Source organism: Capricornis sumatraensis, chromosome X (assembly GCF_032405125.1).
Source record: "Capricornis sumatraensis isolate serow.1 chromosome X, serow.2, whole genome shotgun sequence".
NCBI lineage: Eukaryota > Metazoa > Chordata > Mammalia > Artiodactyla > Bovidae > Capricornis > Capricornis sumatraensis.
The window spans coordinates 113,754,581-113,767,904 of record NC_091092.1 but is presented as its reverse complement, the minus strand read 5'-3'; the positions used below and the strand labels follow the sequence as shown (position 1 = coordinate 113,767,904).

General features: G+C 47.0%; 2 protein-coding genes and 1 pseudogene across 2 annotated transcripts; 2 read left to right on the top strand and 1 right to left on the bottom strand.

Moving 5' to 3' along the window:
* Nucleotides 1-228: 228 nt before the first annotated feature.
* On the top strand, nt 229-1,242 carry LOC138071541 (melanoma-associated antigen B1-like). The gene has a single exon (XM_068963066.1). It carries the CDS (start codon nt 229-231, stop codon nt 1,240-1,242), a length of 1,014 nt encoding a protein of 337 aa, XP_068819167.1.
* Nucleotides 1,243-6,212: 4,970 nt separating this feature from the next.
* On the bottom strand, nt 6,213-8,143 carry LOC138071858 (ubiquitin-conjugating enzyme E2 D3 pseudogene; annotated as a pseudogene).
* A 1,415-nt stretch (nt 8,144-9,558) lies between these two features.
* On the top strand, nt 9,559-11,004 carry LOC138071499 (melanoma-associated antigen B2-like). The gene is made up of 2 exons (XM_068963023.1): nt 9,559-10,673; nt 10,866-11,004. Exons 1-2 carry the CDS (start codon nt 9,559-9,561, stop codon nt 11,002-11,004), a joined length of 1,254 nt encoding a protein of 417 aa, XP_068819124.1.
* The last annotated feature ends 2,320 nt before the right edge of the window (nt 11,005-13,324 follow it).

Sequence of the window (13,324 nt, the reverse complement as noted above, 5' to 3'; positions counted from 1 at the left end):
ACAGGCAGGCTGAGGCTGGCGCGCGCTCACTTCTTACACCGGGTTCTCAGGGGATAGGCTGACCAAGAACAAGAGGCCAGCGGTTCCTGGAGCAGGGCTCTCCAGGAAACGGGCAGAGCAGCCTTCCCTCCATGCTGAAGGAGCTCATCCACTCATCTTCCCTTCTCCAGGTGCCAGCATCACCTACTTGCCTGCCTGCTCCCCTGCCTGCTGTGCCTGCTGATAGTCATGCCTCGGGGGCAGAAGAGCAAGCGCCGTGCGCGTGAGAAACGCCGCCAGGCACGCATGGAGACCAAGGATCTCGGGGATGCTCAGGCTGCTGCCTCCCCCGCCCCTACTTCTGGGAGTGCGCCCCCGGGCCCCCCCACTGCTGATGCAGGCCAGAAGCCTCAGGGAGCTGAAGCCACTAGCTCTCCTGTTGCAGAGGCTTCACCCCCAAGATCTAAAGCACGTGGCAGGCGCCAAGTTAAGGGACATAAAAATTCTTCCCAGGCCTCAGCCTCTGCTAAGACCACTCCTCCAGATCTTCTGGCCAAGAAGGCAGGAGTGTTGATGCACTTCATGCTAGAGAAGTTTAAGATGAAACAGCCCATTAGGAAGATAGATATGCTAAAGCTTGTCCGCAAAATGTTCAAGGCACAGTTCCCTGAAATCCTCAAGAAAGCCACTGATCGCATAGAGCTGGTGTTTGGCCTTGAATTGAAGGAAGTCAAGCCGAATGGTTACTCCTATACCCTGGTCAGCAAGGAGGGCCTTGCCAAAGATGGGGTGCTGGGCAGTACCTTGGAGGTGCCGAAGAATGGGCTTCTGATGCCTCTGCTGGGTGTGATCTTCCTGAATGGCAATTGCGCCTCTGAGGCAGAGATCTGGGAGTTCCTGAATGTTCTGGGCATCTATGATGGAAAGACGCACATAATCTTTGGGGAGCCCAGGAAGTTCATCACTGAAGAGTTGGTGCAGGAGAAGTACCTGGTGTATCGTCAGGTTCCTGACAGCAATCCCCTGAGCTATGAGTTTGTGTGGGGCCCAAGAGCCCACGCTGAAACCAGCAAGATGGAGGTGCTGGAGTTTGTGGCCAAGATCAATAGTACCGACCCCAGTGCTTTCCCATTCCATTATGAGGAGGCTTTGAGAGATGAAGAAGAGAGAGCCAAAGCCAGATCTGCAGGCAAGGCTCATGCTGCTGCCAAGGCCACTGCCCACTCCAAGGTCCCACCCAGCGATCCATCCAGCCCCCAGTGAGATCTCAGGCAGCCTCTTCACTTTGACCAATACTGCCAACCTTTTTAGTAGTGAGAGGATAAAGTGTGGCTGGAAAGGTCATAATATACCTCTTTTTTGTGCTCCTGTTTTACCCTGTTACCTTTCAAATGTTGTTTCGTGTCCTAGAATGTTTGTTTAGATTCAGAATCCAAGTTTACAAATGACAGTTTTGTTGTTATCTGTCAGATCTAAGAGTAAGAGTTTTGGCACTGTGTAGTAGAATTCAGAAAATTCTTCATCTTTTTTGGATCCAGAACAAGATAACATAGCTTTGGAATAGGAATTTTCTTGGAAATGTGAAAGAATGTTGTTGTTTTAAAACAGATGAACAGTAAGCTGTAGTCAAGTTTTGATTTATGTTATTCACCTTTGTCTTTCTCTTTATAACATTCAGTAGTACCTTTAGCGATACACTTAGATGTTAGCTTATTCAAGAATGCCAATAAAAATAAACAATAAGAAACTACATTCCTTGCTTGGTGGCTCCTTTATGCCCATCTTTACTTGAGCATCTGCTCTTCAGAAGCTTCTGTGCTGGTGAGGGTGATGCAAAGATAAAGGAGACCCTGCACCTGCCTGTAGATGTCTTGAGTATATGAGCAGTGATTCCATAAGGAAGGTGACCAAAAGCAGGGAGGATGCTGGGGAGGGAGTTGGGATGAGAGCAGTGAGGTATAAGTTCTCTCAGCCTTTATTCTCTTAAACCAAAACTTTGAGGTTTGGTATTTTGGCCAAGGTCAATGGTAACATCCCCAGTGCCTTCCCACCCCATTATGAAGAGGCTCTGAGAGATGATGACGAGAGAGCCCGAGCTGCAGTCAGGGTTTGTAGTCGTGCCAAGGCCAGTGTGTGCTCCAAAGTCATGTCTAGCAGTCCTTCCAGCCCCTAGTGAGGTCTGAGGCAACTGTTTCACTGTGTTCCACCAACACTCCCAACCTTTTAAGTTGTGAGAGGCTAAGGTGGGGCTGGAAAGCTAATCATAATATCCCATCTTTGCGTTCTTGTTCCTTCTTGGGAGGTCATTTTAAGTTGGCTGCGTGGTGGGCTGGATGAATCTGTGATAATGGTGAGCTGGGCCCAGACCCCTAGATGGTGGGCCTCAGGTTTGGGAGGCTGAAACTGAAATGAGAAGCTGCCCTGAACAGTTACCCTGAGATTGTGAGTCAAGCAGAGGGAATCTCCGCCTGTGGGAAAGAACAGAAGGTGTCCAGTGCTCCTGCCCCAGTGCAGGTGAACACAGTCCACAAACCAGGTATTTGATGCGTATTATTGTCACCTTTGTGATGGGATGTTGAGACGTCACTGTGCTGGCACTCGGCCCTGAACGGAAGGAGCCCCAGCACACTCCAAACATGAGGGTATCTCGAGTGTAATCTAGTAGACCTGCTGGGCGGGGCTAGATTTTAGTGGTGGTGAAATACATGAAAATCAGGGTGTTTTGTCGGGAGGGCTTTGGGAGGCAGGGCAGTTACTGGTCCTTGACGTAAATTCTATAAGTTTTTGCGTTGCATCCTGGTAAAACGCTTGCCTCTAAATTTACTTAGGGTTACTTGTTTAGTTGCTAAGTCATGTCTGACTCATTGTGGCCCCATGGAGTAGCCTGGCAGGCTCCTCTGTCCATGGAACTTTCCAGGCAAGAATACTGGAGTGGACTGCCAATTCACAACCCAGATTGCCAGTCTTCACAACCCAGGGACTGAACTGACATCTCCTGATTGTCAGGTAGATTCTTTACCACTGAGGCACCTGGGAAGCCCTACCGTTTCTTGCTAAGCAGCAGTTTGATTGACTTAGCTTTCTTTGTTTAGAAGACCACATAGTCTCTAGTTTCTCCTGGATGAAGAAAAATTTCCATAGATGAAGGTAGAAATTCCCATAGATTGTCTTTCTGGTATGAAAATAAGTGTCATAAGACCTAAACATTGCCAGCTGCAGTGCCAGGTGCTGTACACAAGCTATATATGTTCTGATACTTCTGTAAGACAAGGCTTATCAAATTCACTTAGCAGACAAAGAACTTCTATTCTCCAAGCTGATAAAAGTGACAGAACTGAGTGTAGAGCCTGGTCTGAATTGCGCTCGAGTCCATAATGTTTCACTCCTCCCAGTCTGAGGCTGACATTTTGTCAATTCATTTCTCTTCACACTGCCTGGCCACAATCCCCCTCGCTATAGGGGGATCCGAGAGCGCTCCTGTGGGGTCCGAGAGCCATTATGGAAACCAGCAAGGTGAAAGTCCTGGAGTTTTTGGCCAAGGTCAACTATACTGTCCCCACTGCATTCCTGCCCCTATTGTGAGGTGACTTGGAGAGAGGAAGTAGAGAGCACCGGGGCCAGAGCTGCAGCTGCATTTCTCCCTGGGCGGCGATGGCCCTTCTGTGGCCAGTGCCTACTCCATGGCTGCATCTGGCCACTCAATCTCACCTCTAGTGTGGTATGAATCCGTTCTTTACTTTGTGATCAGAAAAGCCTGTCAACCTGTGTTCCTGATATGCATCAATAACTTTTCGACTTACCCTTTTCTTGCAGGGGGTGAGGCAGTAATTTTCAAGTGATTTTCTTTTCAGTAGAAAGTTTATTTAGATTCAAAACATAAGCTTATGAATGACACGGGTCACACATTTATTGCTGTTTACCAGATTTAGAAATAAGAATTTCGCTTTCTGAAATACAAACTGAAAAATTTTAAATCATCTGTGTGATCCAGAGCAAGATTACATGGCATTGGAATAGGGGTATCCTTGGTAATGTAAAAAACCCCACACTAAGATAGGATAAGAAGAGAACAAAATTTTAAAGTGATTCAGTTACAGGTCTAGCTTACTGTATTCAGTCTCTCATTCCTAAATTTCAAAGATATATACCTTTTAAATTTAGAAGCATATGTAACTTGCATTTAGGATATACTTAAATTATTAAAGAAAATGTGAGTTTATGAAAATGTAAATTGATTCAGCCACTATGGAAAACAGTATGCTGGTGCTAAGTCACTTCAGTCGTGTCTGACTCTGTGCGACCCCATAGACGGCAGCCCACCAGGCTCCCTTGTCCCTGGGATTCTCCAGGCAAGCACACTGGAGTGGCTTGCCATTTCCTTCTCCAATGCATGAAAGTGAAAAGTGAAAGTGAAGTCACTCAGTCGTGTCCGACCCTCAGCGACCCCATGGACTGCAGCCTCCCAGGCTCCTCCATCCATGGGATTTTCTAGGCAAGAGTACTGGAGTGGGGTGCCATTGCCTTCTCCAGGAAAACAGTATAGATGCTCATAAAAAAATTGAAGATAGAACTACCATGTGATCTGGCAACTCTACTCCTGGAAATTTAGCTGAAAGAAATGAAGCCAACACCTGGAAAAGATATCTGAACCCCCCCCCCACCATGTTCGTTGAAACATTATTTACCATAATCAAATTATGAAAACAACATAACTGTCCATTAATGGATGAATGGATAAAGAGAATGTCACATAGACACACACAGACACACACAAACACTCATCCTCACTCAGATATTATTTAGCCAATAAAAGAAAAAAAGGAAATCTGGCCATTTGCAGTAACACTGATGCACCTTGAGGGCATTATGCTAAGTGAAATAAGTCAGACAAAGACAAATACTATATAATCTCACTTATATGTGAAAATTTTTGAAAAATGAACTCACAGAGAATAGATTGGTGGTTGCCGCAAGTGGGGGTTGGAGGATGGATTAAATGGGTATAAGTGGCCAAACGGCATAAACTTTCACTTGCAAAATAAAGAAGCCCTAGGGATATTATATACAGGATGGTGACTGTAGTCAATCGTTGTTAAGTCACCAAGTGGTTTCCTACTCTCTGCAACCCTATGGATTGTAGCTTGCCAGCCTTCTCTGAGGAATTTTCCATGCAAGGATACTGGATTCAGTTGCCATGTCCTTCTCCAGGGGATCTTCCTGACCCAGGAATCAAACCCTCATCTCTGCATCAACAGGCAGATTCTTTACTGCTGAGCCACCAGAGAACCCCATAGTTAATAATACTGTATAGTATATGTGAAAGTTCCTGAGAGAATAGATTTTTTTAAAGTGAGGTATAGTTGATGTGGGCTTCCCTGGTGGCTCAGATGGCAAAGAATCTGCGTGAAAGGCAGGAGACCTGGGTTCAATCCCTGGGTCAGGAAGATCCCCTGAAGAAGGGAATGGTTACCCACTCCAGTATTCTTGCCTGGAGAATTCATGGACAAAGCAACCTGGTATGCTACAGTCTGTGTGGTCAAAAAGAGTTGGACAAGACTGAGCAACTAATACTTTCACTTCATTTTCATAGTTGATGTACAATATTTTATAAATTACAGATGAATAACAAAGTGATTCCCAGTTTTTAAAGGTTATGTTCCATTTACAGTTATTACAAATATTGGCGATATTCCCTTTGTTGTACAATATATCCTTGTTGCTTATTGTATACATATTAGTTTGCACCTCTTAATCTTCTGTCCCTGACCTTCCCCTCCTGCTTGCCACTCCCCACTGCTAACCACTAGCTTGTTCTCTGTATCTGTGAGTCTGCTTCATTTCCCAGGTCTGTTTTATTTTTTAAATTCTCCGTGTCAGTGGTATCATACAGCATTTGTCTTCCTCTGTCTCACTTATTTCATTAATACCATCCAACTATTTACTGATTAATAGCATAATACCCTCCAACTCCATACATGTTGTTGAAAAATTGCAAAAGGTCATTCTTTTTAATGACTGAGTAATATTCCATTATGCACGCACACACATGCGTGTGTGTGTGTATACGTTGTATACATATAGATTACTTTTGTACCTTGACAAATGTCAGTAATGCTGCTATGAACATTGGAGTGCATGGAATTTTTGAATTAGTGGATTTTTTTTCCATTTTAAACAGTAATTTAAAGTTTACTCAAGATTTAATGCAGGTTATTCTGACTTTTACGTTAGCATCACATGGCATACTTCTGAGTACCTTCCTGAGAAATTCTGTTGTACTTATCTCTGTCTGTCTTATAGATCTATGCAACCTCTGGCACTGAGGACGCTATCATTTGGATTCGGATCGCATAGCAGGGAACAAATGGACACCAGAACTCTAGAAATCATGAAAGCAAGAGACCACAGTGATCTTAGAGTAGCGAGCCGAGTGCCGCCGTTAGTGTTCATGTCTGGGTGATAAATTCTGTTGCAAATGCACCCTTAGGTAGTGTGAACGGGTAGTCTTTACGGAAATGAATTGTCACAGAGAATACACTGCCTTGATATGGGCTGCCATTCTTTTTCGTAATTGTGATTTGCCAATGAAATGTATCATCCCCAACTGGACCTGCAGAATATTGTGCTGGATGGTCACTGGCCACATCACTAAGTTCCTTATTAATCCATTTCAGTGCCACAGTCTGTGCTTTTTGTCTGACTCCTCACTGTCTCAGTGTGTACTCAAACGTCCGGCCAAAACTCCTGATTATCTGGTGGCTGGGAAGGACTAACTCTTCATCTCACACTGGCTCTGCCAGACACAGGTGCCTTCTTAATAACCAGAGAGGTTGGACTGGGGAGGGCTCCCTGGCAGAGAGTAGATGAGGCTGGAGGGGAAGGGGAGACGAGCAGTGGAAACCCTTAGACTCAGACAAGCATCGCGTACCTGACAGAGACCATTCAAATTAGTGGGTTTTTTTTTTTTTCAGCTATACACCCAGGAGTGGGATTGCTGGGTCATTTGGTAGTTCTGTTTTTAGATTTTGAGGGCCCTCCTAACTGTTATCCATGGTGGCTGCACCAATTGACATTCCCACCAACAGTGTACAGATCTTGTCCACATGCTCACCAGCATTTGTCACTTCTCTTCCTTTGCGATGATAGCCCTTCTGATAGGTGTAAGATAATACCTCATTGTGGGTTTAATTTGCATTCATATGATGATTAACGATGTTGAACATCTAGTGTCCAGGACTCGTCCGGAACCAAGGTGAGGACCTGAATGGAGCTGAAGGGACTTTCCCAACCCTCCCAGCAATAAAAGTGACCCATCCACATCCCACCCCTGTGATATGGCTCTTATGAGTCCCTCAGCGCTATCGGCTGAATGTGCGCTAGAGTTTCTCAGGCTAAGGCGTTGGTCTGTGGGGGGTAGGCCCGGATTCTACCCCCGGAGAAGCTCTAGGTCCTAGAGGAGGGCCCTGAGGGCTGATGAGCAGACTTCGACACTGCAAGGGGGCCAGTCTGAGCGGCCCCCCTCTACTGGGCTCTAGGAGGCCCCGGGTAGAGCTGGCCTACTGTGGTGCCCCCTGGTGTCCACTGGAGCTGGTTTTGGGGAAGTGAGAGCCTTGCTCTAATGGAATAGACCCAGGTCAACGAAGGGACCTAGTCCCCAACAATATTAATGGCTGTGACGCTAGTAAGGATGGGGGCTCCTCCCATAAGAAATGGAGCCACATAAAGCGCCAGTCCTATTTTCAGGACTGGGAGAATCAGGCGTTTTGACATGACACTTCCCGGGACATCTCAGGGAAGTGAAGACCAGGTCAGTGGGGGCAGCCTCAGGTTGGCAAGGGAGGGTTTGCGGTTTCCTGGTGGATGGTGAGAACGTTGGGGGCTGTGGATGTTCCACACCACGTCATTTGGACCACATCTCCCTGTCTTCGTCCCTGGGAGACCTCAAGGATACATGTTGAATCCCATTGTGGGCTAATGGGGAAGCCAGGGTCTTGGTCTGAATGGAGTGGTCAGCAGAGGGAGAAATCTTCCACCCTGTCATGAGTCAAATGTAGGCCTTGGTTGCTTCTGTGTCCTGGCCATGGTAAAGACTGCTGCAGTGAACATGAGTACAGGTGTCTGTTTCCATTACCGTTTCCTCAGGATATATGCCCAGTAGTGGCATTGTTTGCTCATGTGATAGTTTTATTCCTAGTTTTTTTATGCAGAGTGAATTAAGTCTGAAAGAGGAAAGCCAATATCATATATTAATGCATATATATGGAATCCAGAAAGATGGTACTGATGAACCTATTTGCAGGGCAGCCTGTAGATGCAGACCTAGAGAACACACTCATGGACACAGTGGGGGAAGGAGAGGGAGGGGCAGATTGAGAGTAACATTGAAAAGGTACATATTACTATATGGAAAATAGATAACCAGTGTGAATTAGTTTTATGACCAGGGAGCTTAAAGCCAGTGTTCTGTGATAACTTAAGGGGGGTGTGACGTGGGAGGGAGTTTCAAGATGGTGGAGACATAAGATAAACCTATGGCTGATTCATACAGATGTGTGGCAGAAACTGGTACAATATTATAAATTAATATTGTAATATTGTAAAAAATAAATTTATTTCCAAAAAGTCATATAGGAGAAAACAGAAGCAGAAGAATGTTTTAGACCTTGAATTGGGATCTTGTGAGGGTCCACAGGGACATCAACCTGCCTGCACCAGACTTTGTTCTCAGGAGACCGTGTTTGGTAAGATAAGGTCATCTTCACTTCCTGCTTTTGAGACACAGAGTGACTGGCTTTTACTATCAAGCAGTCATCGCTTCAGGGGAAAGTTGAGCTTCTCTACCAGGAGCTCAATTAGGAACCTGAGTGAGTGCTCAGTGCACCCATCCCAGCCCTCGGATTTCAGCCCAGGAAATCTCAGGGAAGGGCTGTGAGGCTCAGCACCTTCTTTACTGTTTTATACGAAGTCTGCGGGAGGGGAAATGTCTAGTCTGAAGGTGCAGACAGCAGCCCGCAAATGGATAATGGTGCCCAATGTTTTAAGGAGCCGAGGTAAGGACCTCGCATGATGATCCCAGTGAACTCAGGGTAGAAAAGACCCTAATGAGCTCTCAGCACTGGTTGTCTATCTCCTGGCAGGGAGGTGGACTGAGGCATCCCTTCACTTACCTCTGGATCATGGGGATGTCTAAAGTGTCGGCATCAGTGTAGCAGAGGGAAGCCAAGGCTCCGCCAGGACTTGACGTGATAACACTGAAGTAGAACTTAGAAAACCCCACTGCTGGCACCTGCTGTCACCTGAGTGAATCCAAAGCAGGGCTGAGAGGTCGCAGAGGAAAAGTAAGGCCTCTATTCTTCCTCTGTGGGATTGTGTGGGGAAAGGCTAAGCAGGACAACAGGAGCCTTGTGGGTTCCTAGGGCAGAGTCCTCAAGGACACCTGCAGAGGCGGCCTTTGATTAAGCCAATGCAGAATCTCCCTGTTTTAAGGTGCTCATGTCAGCTCATTCTCCATCCTCCAGGTGCCCACACCTCCTGTCTATTGGCCCAGACTCGTGCCTGCGGTCCCTGACCACAGCCATCATGCCTCGTGGGCAGAAGAGTAAGCACCGTGCTCGTGAGAAACGTCACCAGGCCCGGGCTGAGACCCAGGGTCTTCATGATCAGGCTACCACATCTGGGGGAGAAGAGACCACCTCCTCCTCCCCTCCTGATTCAGAGAGCGGTCCCTCAAGCTCGTCTGCTGCTGGCACCTCCAAGGGGCCTCAGGGAGCCCAAGGCACCACCAGCGCTGCTGCAGGGGCTATACGCAAAAGATCTGGTGTCGGGCACGCAGCACGCTCGAGATCTGGTGTAGGTGCCGAGGGCCAAGTTCAGGAAGGGGAAAATTCCTCCCAGGCCTCAGCTGCTGCTGAGAGCTCTCATACAGATCTTCTGACCTGGAAGGCAGAGGTGTTGGTGCAGTACATGCTGTGTAAGTATACGATGAGGGCACTCATTAAGAGGTCTGAAATGCTGAAGGCAGTCACTAGAAGGTACAGGGAGCAATTCCCTGAGATCCTTAGCCGGGCCTCTGAGCACATGGAGCTGGTGTTTGGCCTGGTGCTGAAGGAAGTCAGGCCCAACAGTCACTGCTATACCCTGGTGAGCAACCTAGATCTCAGCGACAGTGAGTCTATGAGAGGTGACTGGGGGCTGCCGAAGAATGGTCTTCTGATGCCTCTGCTGGGTGTCATCTACCTGAATGGCAACCACGCCCCTGGGGAGAAGATCTGGAAGTTCCTGAATATGCTGGGCATCTATGATGGGAGAAGTCACTTCATCTTTGGAGAGCCCAGGAAGCTCATCACAGAAGATCTGGTGCGGGAAGGGTATCTGGAGTACCGCCAGGTGCCCGGCAGCGATCCCCCTCGCTATGAGTTCCTGTGGGGTCCTAAATTGCTCACAGAAACCAGCAAGATGAAAGTCCTGCAGTTTTTGGCCAAGGTCAAGGATTCGGGTCATACTGCCTTCCTGCCACAGTATGAGGAGGCTTGGAGAGAGGAGGTAGAGAGCACCGGAGACAGAGGTGCAGCCAGGGCTGGCCCTTCTGCCTCACTCAGGCCTGGCACTGCTGCCTCAGCCGCTGCTGGCCCTTCCTCTTCATCCTGGCCTGGCACAGCACCCTCAGCCGGTGCTGGCCCTTCTGCTTCAGCCCGGCCTGGCACTGCTGCCTCAGCCAGCGCTAGCCCTTCTGCTTCGACCAAGCCTGGCATTGCTGCCTCAGCCGCTTTTGGCCCTTCTGCTTCGACCAAGCCTGGCATTGCTGCCTCAGCCGCTGCTGGTCCTTCTCCTTCGGCCCGGCCTAGCAGTTCTACCTCAGCCGCTGCTGGCCCTTATGCTTCAGCCAGGCCTGGCACTGCACCCTCAGCCGCTGCTCGCCCTTCTGCTTCAGCCCGGCCTGGCATTGTACCCTCAGCCACTGCTGGGCCTTCTGCTTCGGCCACTGCACACCCCAGGGCCAAATCCAGCCGCTCATCTCGCCCCTAGTGTGGTCTGAAGCCCATTGTTCACTTTGTTGGTGGAGAAGCCAGTCAATCTGTGTTCCTGATACGCATCAGTAACTTGTTGACTTATTTCCCCCAATTTTCAGTTCTTAAAATATTTCAACAGAAAGGCCATTTAGATTCATGATGTAAGTATGTGAATAACATGGGTCACACACAGTTTGCTGTTTGTCAAATTAAGGAGCAAAAATTTTGTTTTCTCAAATAAATATTGGAAATCCTCACATCACCTTTGTGATCCAGGGTGAGAATAACATCACTTTTGGATAAGAGTGTCCTTAGAAATGCAAAAAACACCACACTAATAGAGGCTCAGAACATTAATACATTGTTAGGGAGATAGCTGAAATTCCTACAGTTTTTGACTTGCTTTACTCTCTGGTTAGTCTCCCTCTTTGTAAATGTAAAAGACACATACTTGCCTCTGCTTATGCTTTATGGTTTTCAAGAATGTTTGAGAATATAAATTAAAGCAAATGATTTATTCGGGCCTCTTGTTTACACAACCATTGAGAATCTGCTCTTCAGAAGTCTTCATGCTTGTACTGGTGATGTTTAGTCAAAAGAAGTGCTAGCCTCTGTGCATTCATGATAGTTTCTCAGAGATGCTGTCATTCTATGAAGAGGCTAAGATACTCCCTACTTCACGAAGAACAAGAAAGAAGCAGGGTAAAGAGGGGTCGGAGCGAACATATTACTTTGGTTTCATTGCTTAGCTGAATTTTGGCTGCTTTGGGAGGTTAGGTCTTTTCTTTTCCCACTTGGAACGCTTCGTAGTTTCTGACATCTGATAGATTGAAAAAAAAAATCCAGCTGATGTAATTTCTGAGGTCAAGATACTCATAGTAATAACTGCTGTTGCTCCTAATGTCTCAATAGAGACAGGCGCCATGACAGAAGCTTTCCATAAATACCTATATTCCAGCAATCTGACAAGAAAGGGCTTATCAAACTTCCTTCACAGTGGAGAGCCCAAGGCTCATAGAGTTTGGTTTTGTGCTTAAATACATAACGCTGGTAAATGACAGCAGGCAATAGACTCCTGCTCTGAACTACTTTGGCACACATAATGTTGTTCTCCCCCCCAACCTGAGACATACCCTTGTCTTTTTTTTTTTTTAACAAGTACTTTTAGCATTTGACATTTCCTTATTTATCTTTATTTATTTATTTATTTAGCTGTGCTGGATCTTAATTGCTGCACGTGTGGTCTAGTTCCCTGACCAGGGATCAAACCTGGGCCCCGTGCATTGGGAGCCTGGAGTCCTAGCCATTGGACCACCAGGAAAGTCCCCACCCTGTATCTTTTATTACAGTGCTTTTCTCAGGACTCCATAATTTGTCCTAGGTGATAGAAAAGATTGCCCTTGTGCTCAAGCTACTGGATCAAAATGTGTAGCCAGTGCAGTAAGAATGCCAGGTATCCTTAACCAAAGATATGTATCCCGTACTCACTACTCATAGATAAGTGAAAAAAACAATATTCAGGCACAGTATTACCGTGTACACTGGCCATGTTAGATAACCTCTGAAGACCAAGGAGTCGCCATGTCATCCTTACAGTCTCTTCCCTGTAGAAAGTAAACCTATCAGAACAGAAATGACATGAGAATCTTCACGTGGCTGAGGAGATAGATTGATCTACTTTTTTCTCCCTAAAGGACTACCACCTGTCTTGGGACTCCTGCCCTGGACTATAGCTTCTCCATCTCCCATCACTCCTGGGACAGGGACCCATTCTCTGTAGCACTGCAGAGCAAACATAGCTGAAGAGTTTGTAGAGACGTGGAATTTCCCCAAAGGCCTTTAATCCAAGACACAGAAAGCAAGATGACGACCCCATGTAGGAGGGTTGAGGAGAGCAAAACGCAAGAATATGGGGGATGGTGGTGACTGGGACAGGACTCCCTTCTGATCTCAGACACAGAGGAATTCAGAACTGTTAGGCTTAGTCTATTAGCCTTAGCATAGCCTCACTTAATTCTTCAGGCTTCTCGGAGACCTAAGAAACTTGGTCTCAGCGCAGAGTTCTGAGGTTGGTAGGGAGAATCAGTCTCTCAGAAATGATGGTGATTAAGCTGAATGAGGGTGATGGAAAGACCCATCCAGAACAGTAGGATCCTTAAGACGCGTCCTCATTGGCAAGCCCATGAAGTCCAGAACTATCTGGGCTGCTGTGTTTAACACTTTCAACTCAGGTCCTGGGAAGGTGGGGACATTGGGAATCTGCAGAGAATAGAGCCCCAGGAAGGGCGCAGAGTCAAAGTGAGGACCCAGGGTGTGGACACGAAACCCCTGAATCC

Excerpts from the sequence above, each read along its gene's own strand:
- LOC138071541 (XM_068963066.1), top strand. The coding sequence starts at position 229 with ATGCCTCGGGGGCAGAAGAGCAAGCGCCGTGCGCGTGAGAAACGCCGC.
- LOC138071499 (XM_068963023.1), top strand. The coding sequence starts at position 9,559 with ATGCCTCGTGGGCAGAAGAGTAAGCACCGTGCTCGTGAGAAACGTCAC. Across the intron at positions 10,674-10,865 it reads GGCCCTTCTGCTTCAGCCCG|GCCTGGCACTGCACCCTCAG; the intron begins GCCTGGCACTGC and ends TGCTTCAGCCAG.